General features: G+C 40.5%; 1 protein-coding gene across 10 annotated transcripts in view; it reads left to right on the top strand.

The window, feature by feature from the left end:
• The first annotated feature begins 246 nt into the window (after nt 1-246).
• The window catches only part of LOC100752965 (KIAA1109 ortholog), a 197,168-nt gene continuing 190,424 nt past the window's right edge, over nt 247-6,990 (top strand). For all 10 annotated transcript variants that reach the window (XR_004771991.1, XR_004771990.1, XM_035451565.1 and 7 more), the window contains exons 1-3: nt 247-385; nt 1,462-1,541; nt 6,862-6,988. Coding sequence is in view for 8 of the 10 variants with exons in the window: in XM_035451565.1 (XP_035307456.1) it covers nt 6,892-6,988 (97 nt within the window). In the remaining 2 variants the exon portion in view is untranslated. The remainder of the gene's footprint in view (nt 386-1,461; nt 1,542-6,861; nt 6,989-6,990) is intronic.

Here is a 6,990-nt window from a genome sequence, read left to right as displayed (position 1 = left end):
GTTGAGTCCTTGGTTTGGTCACTCAGCTCAGGCTCTGCCCATCATCCCAGTTCTTAACCCGGGAACCTAAACCCGGTCCTTCAGCCCCCGGCTCTGTCCCCGGCCCCGCCCCTCTGCCCTGACGGTCTTTTCTGCTCCGCCCCCGCCAGTGAGGGGTGGGGCCCATACGGTTCTTGGGCGGGGCCAGAGTGGCGTGCCCTGAGGCTCTGACGCCCTGACGTGCGACGCCGCCGGTTGACGTAGCCGCAGTGCCGCTGGCCTCCGCTCCTGCCGGGCTCTGCTCCTCCGCCCCATGGGCATCCGAGGCTGCTGGCGGAGCCGGACCTGCGCAGGCTGAGGGTGTCGGCATCGAAAGAGGTCCGGCTCGGGGCTGCGGCGCTGTCAGGTGAGAGGAGCTCTTGAGGCTGCGTGCGGTGAGGGCTGGCCGGTCGTGAGGTGGGCAGTGCCTTTCCGGGCGAGTCCCTCCGGGAGGTTTGCGAGGTCGCGGCTGTGGCGCGGGCCTGGCACGGGGTCGAAGGTCGGGGGTTGCGGTCGAGGCCTAGCAGGCCCTGACAGCCGGGTGCCGGGGTTACGGGCGCGCGCGGACCAGGCGGGGCGGGCAGGGCCTCCCGGGACGGCCCAGCTTCCCTGCCTCGGTAAGTCTCCTCCAGTAGGGCACACCTCAGTGGACACTTTTCTGGCCAGACGAAGGTCCAGAAGGGTTATCCTCCTTCCGGGGAGCACTAGTTATCTTCCTTCCTCGCCCCACTGGTTCCTGTGTTGACAGTGGGGTGCCTGTAAATTTCCTCTGAGGAAGTCATGGGTTCTGGAACTGGGAGAGTAGGTTTCAGATGGTTTCGTGTTGCTGTTTTCATCCCATGCATGACAATGAGGCAGATTTACTCTGACAAGTATAAAAGTGGATGAGTTAGTCAGAACATTTGACTTATCAACATTGGTTAGTAGAATTAGTACCAGTACTATTAGGTCAAGCCTATTCACACTTTGTAGATGAGAAACCTTGAAACAGAACTGTTTCAACCCGGCATTTTCAATTCTTTATAGTCCCTTGGTCAACATGCCACCCAATCGCCCAAATGTCTTGTTGTTTGCAAGGCGATTGTCATTTGATAAAAAGTGTGCCAGGTGCCCAGAGTAGAAAGGAAACCAAGGTACACTTCTTTCTAGCAAAGACTCTGTGCCAATAGAAAAACTCTCAAGGTCGCACTTTCAAGTGTGCCTTAAAGGTAGAACTTGACGATCAGTGTCCTGACTCCTGTGTCATATTCTTTTCCTGTGTAGAGTGTTTTTGAAAAGTTTAGTTTTATTTGAGATCTAGGAGTTCTTGTTACAAGGGAGTGTAATATTGGACCAATACCTAAGAGTTTTCTGGTTTGTTTAAATAATTTAATTCGAAAGGGTTACCCCTGCTAACAAAGTTAGGATACCTTTTATAATTGGTTAATATGCTGTGCTTTTCAGACTTGTTAAGATGAAACGCTATAGAAGGGCCTTCAGAAGAGGAAAGATAAACAGCATTGAAGTTTGAAAAAATACCTTGTGTAAGTATTTTTGCCTAAGATTAAAAAAATGAATTTCTTATTAAAGACCAGATAGAGACTTTATGCTACAGTTGTGGTTCAGTACATCCTCTACCTCTAAATCATTTTGCCTGAATTTTGGACTGCTGATACATGATTGATAATTAAGTCAAGTGCTTAGCTTTTACATTGACAGAAGAAATCCCTTGCTTCATTACCAAGTTCCAGTATAAGCTTGTCTTTTGCTTGTGCTATTATCTGCTCATGTGTATAAAAGGTTTAAAAAAGAGAGTAGTGTGTGTGTGTGTGTGTGTGTGTGTGTGTGTGTGTGTGTGTATGTGTGTGTGTGTGTGTGTGTGTGTGTGTGTGATCATTGTAGTAGTTTGTTTTTTGAGCCTGGGTCTCCAAAGTCAAGGCTTGCCTGGAGCTAGACTGTCTCAGCTTTTTAGTGTAGGCTTGCTACAACTACCAAACTTAAAAATGTCTGTCTGTCTGTCTTTCTTTCTTTCTTTCTTTCTTTCTTTCTTTCTTTCTTTCTTTCTTTCTCTCTCTCTCTCACTCTCTCTCTTTCTCTCGCTTCCCCTCCCTCCCTCCCTCCCTCCCTCCCTCCCTCCCTTCCTTCCTTTGGGTTCTAAAGAGAATAAAGCAAGGATAAACATGTTTAAAAGCAATTTACTTCATTTAGTAGGTATTTATAGACTATTATATAAGAGGCATCATTTTGAGCTTCTGGTAATAGATTGAACTGTTGAGGATGATAGAAGAAGAGGAAGGAACCACTTTTGTTTCTCCTGAATCATTTACAGTATGAAGATTGTTCAGTGGGTTCTTACATTAGTTTCCAGCTCCTCTTCATTAAGCAGTTGTTGTACCATGAGGTGTAACTGAACTGTTTAACCCTAGTTCCTGTGGATACCCTGTTGCCTTGATCCTCTTCCTACTCAAAGGCTTTATTAGTTTCTTTCCTTTTGCTGTGATAAGACACCATGACCACGGCAACTTAATTTGGCTTATGGTTCTAGAGGGTTGGTGTCTATGTGGAGCAACGGCCTGGTGCCATATGTCTGGAGCAGCAGCTAAGAGTTTACATCTTGATTCATGAGCAGGAGGCAGAGAGCACACTAAGAATGACACTAGTTTTTGAAACATTAAAGCCTACCCCCAGTGACATACCTAAGCCAAGGTTATACTTCCTAAATCTTCCCAAACAGTTTCACCAACTAGGAGCAGATAATCAAACATGAGCTGATAGAGGTCATATTCTCATTCAAACCATCACATTTCACTCCTGGGCCTCCACTGACTTTTGGCCATATCATATTGCAAATTTTAGTCCATCTTCAAGAATCCCCAGTCTTTCAGTCTCAATACTATTGAAAAATCTAAAGTTTAAAGTCTCGGCTGAGATTCAAGACAATCTCTTCATTGTAAGCCCTTATAAAATCAAACAGCAAATTAAGTACTTTCAATAGACAATAGTTTAGAATATGGATTGCCATTCTAAAGGGGGAAGAATTGGGACATAGTAGTGAAATACTGACCCAAAAGAAAGACAGAACCCCAACAGGGAAAACCCCTGAGCCCCATGTCTGATGTCAAAGGACTTAGATGGTTCTTTCCTTCCAGCTTTTCTGCCTGCAACGTATGTCTCATTCTTAGTCTGATTTCACTCCCCGTATTTGCTCTCTTGGCAGATATACTATGGCTCTGACATCTCTAACATCTTAGGGTCTCCAACACAACTCAGACTTCATTTTTCTTGCTGTCCTTAACCACCGAGAAAGATTCTATAACCTCTTTACTCTTTATCCTTCATGACTCTAAAGCTAGAACCATGTGGAAAACACTGCCAAGTTCTGCTGCTCACTTGGGATGGAGCCTGGCTTCACATTTACTGCAGCTTTAGTTTGTTGTTGCTTCTAAATTCCTTAAACCTTTTCTTTTCAAGTTGGAGGCTTAGTTGGCTGGGGTCTTTCCCTTAGTGTACATCTCCCTTTATTCCAGTGCATATCAGGCCTAGCCTTGATCTTAACTTCTTTTAGAACAAGGCTTGCTTCCAAAACTAAATTTCCTGGTGTTCTTTTTCTCTTCAAGCTGTACATTTTATATTTCCATTTACTCTACTTGCTCTTATTTATTGTAGATGTGTGTGCATAAGAGTGATTGCTTATAACCATGTGACAGAGTCAATATTAGGCTGTCTTAAGATCTTCACTGTCAAATTATTCTGTTACTTTTCAATTTCATCTCAGGCAAAGTTTTAAGACAAGGATAGAAGGCAGTTATATTCTTTGCTAAAATATCACAAAAATGGCCTGTAGTCTAGTTGCTAATATTGTTCCCATCTGAACCCTCTTGAGCTGGGCTTCCATAGTCTACATTGTTCTCAGTACTTCTGTCTTCTAAGCCCCTGCTAGGGCGGCTTCTTAAGCTCATTTTACAGCATTCAACTGCTTTTCTAATCCAAAATCCCAAAGTCTTCCACATTTCCCCAAAACAACAACAAAGACAGCACAGTCAGGCCTGTCACAGCATAATAGCCCACTTCCTGGTATCAACTGCTTTATTAGTTTCTTTTCCATTGCTGTGATAAAGACACCATGACCAAGGCAACTTATAAAAGAAAAAGTTTAATTTGGCTTATGGTTCCAGAGGGTTGTTTATGATGGCAGGGCAAAGGTATGGTAACAGGTGGTTAGAGCAGCAGCTGAGCGCATTGATCCACAGTGGGAAGCAGAGAGGTGCACATTGGCAATGATGAGTTTTTTGAAACCACAAAACCTACCCCCAGTAACATACTTCCTTCAACAAAGCCACACCTCCTAATAGTTCCCAAATAATTCTACCAACTGGGAACCAAGTATTTAGACATATGAGCCTATGGAGGTCATTCTCATTCACACTACCACAAAGGTCTTCTGTACTTGCTCAAGATGTGTTTTTAACATTGGATTTTTAATTTGACGATTTTTCTTAAATGTTTTACATTCATCTTTATGTTGGGGGGAATGTTGGTAGATAATGATCCTACAGATTTATACCTTTGCATCTTCAACACCCTCTTCATTCCTTTGATAAGAATAATGAGTTGTTGTAGTGGTAGATGGTGGTGATTTTGGATGAGTATTCTAGGTTCTTTTGTGGATAGGTCCCACCTTTTGGGTTTGATTAAAAACAAATTACCTTTTTGTGTGGGGACTTGAATGCCAGAACATATCTCTCAATTAGCCTTGTCTCCTTCAGTATATATTCATTTGACATCTCTAAGATATAATTCGTTATGAAACATGTGGATATTTATTTAAATCTACTTTTTGGTATGGATTTTACTGTGATTCTCCAGGCTTAGCTATCTGAGGAATTGAGATTATAGGAGTAATTATTTTAATATTAATTATGTTAATATACTAGTTACAGGAGTTACAGGGTCTGGCTAGATATGTTCTTGGACTTCTTTTTCTCCTTGTTTTTCTTTCAGTATTGGCTATCAAATGTGATTCTCATTTTTTTCTTTTAACTATGCGTCTTTTCAAAGTGTTTCTTCCATTTAAATAAAAAGGTGCTGAACAAAAAAGGACAAAAGAGAGTGTTCATGGGTTATAAAGCAACCCCCCCTTCCTTCTAAAATTTAGGCTGGTGATTGACAGGTATTTCAGTGCTTGGATGATTGACAGATCTTTCATTGCTTTGAGATTTATGAAAACATGTATTACTCAGTTTTTTCACAGTGGGAAAAATGTAAAAATAAAAACATTACATTGTTTTCTCTAGCTTTTTTGCCATTTCATGGTATTGTCACTGTCTACTGTTAACATGCCTCCTTTTACTTTTAAGAGATGTTTTGTTTGCTTCTTTATGTTTTACTAAAATTTCCTACACGTGTGTGTGTGTGTGTGTGTGTGTGTGTGTGTGTATGTGTGTGTGTGTGTGTGTGTGTGTGTGTGGTGTGTATAGAGAGTCATGGTGAACAAACAAAATATACATGTGGAAAATTGACAAGTTGTATTCATTGAATTTCAATGAAAAACTTGTCCTCATACATTCTTTGTGTGTCCTGAAAAGTTTTACTATAATTTTTTTCTCCAAACTTAACTGTGCTACTTGGTCAAAAGGAATACTAATGATATAGTTCTGTTTATGATTCCTTACCCCCTTTTTCTTTGGGTTTTTTTTTTATTTGTTTTATAACTGTATACTTTTTGTTGTAAGTGGATTGGGTTGTTTGTATTAATACTGTGCTAAAAGGGAAATACCTTTTTTATTATAACATAAGAACTTTATTTCTTATTTTTTAATTCATTGTTTATATATAAAAAATAACCATAATCATTCTACTTGCCTGTCTGTGTATGTGGATATACATACTGTCTTAGTCATTGTTCTGTCGCTGTGAAGAGACAACCATAACCAAAGCAGCTTTTATAAAAAGAACCATTTAATTGGGGTCTTATTTACAGTTTCAGAGGCTTAGCCCATTATCATCATAGTAGGGAACATGGTCACAGGCATGGCAGGCATGGTGCTGGAAAAGTACTTGAGAGCTACATCCTGATCCACAGGCAGAGAGGGAGGAACACTGGGCCTGGCATGGGCTTTTGACACCTCAAAGTCTGACCCCAGTGACACACTTCTTCAATAAGTCTCCTAATCCTTCTAATCTCACTCCCTGGTAACTAACCATTCAGATATATGAGTTTATGGGACCATCTTATTCAAACCAGTACATATACGTAATTGTCTACCCAATTGGCCATTTCTGTTTAGTTTGACATTATAATTTGTCCCAAACATGTGATGGTAAGAGATCATGTAATTTTCACATGCTACCTAGAGTGAACTTGACTAGGAAGGTTATTATCCTGTTAAATATTGGAGAATACACAGAGGTAGTGAAAATTATAAAAATTTATTTAATATATACATAAAATATTAAATGCTAACTTTTGGGAAAAAATCTAGATGAATAATTACATAGATGATTAATACTCCTTATTAAAGTAGTCTCTCTTAGTGACTACTCTTTTTTTAAATTTTTTTGAGACCGAGTATCCTGTGTAACCCTGGCTACCCTGGAACTTGCTATGTAGACCATATGTAGGCCTCTAAATCCCACAGATTTGCCTACCTTGATTGATAAAATCAAGGCATTACTAATGTGAATCATGGTTTTCTATTTAGATAGAAATATGTACACATTTCATTTCTTATTTGTTTGCATGCTCAGTGAAAGAAATAGAAAGTGACTTAAAAACTCTTGTTAATTCACCTTTTACTCCTTTGCATGAGTTCTATTGGAGTTTTTTGAATCTTTGATTCTAGTTTAACTGTTGATCTCTTTTAGGCTTTTAGATGTTCTGGAAAAACATCAGTAATGGATCAAAGGAAGAATGACAGCATTGTCCCCAGTATCACTCAATTAGAAGATTTTCTTACAGAACACAATTCCAATGTTGTTTGGCTTCTTGTTGGT

This window comes from Cricetulus griseus, assembly GCF_003668045.3.
Source record: "Cricetulus griseus strain 17A/GY chromosome 1 unlocalized genomic scaffold, alternate assembly CriGri-PICRH-1.0 chr1_0, whole genome shotgun sequence".
NCBI classification, from domain to species: Eukaryota; Metazoa; Chordata; class Mammalia; order Rodentia; family Cricetidae; genus Cricetulus; species Cricetulus griseus.
The sequence above is the reverse complement of the archived record's forward strand: the minus strand, read 5'-3'. Positions and strand labels throughout refer to the sequence as shown.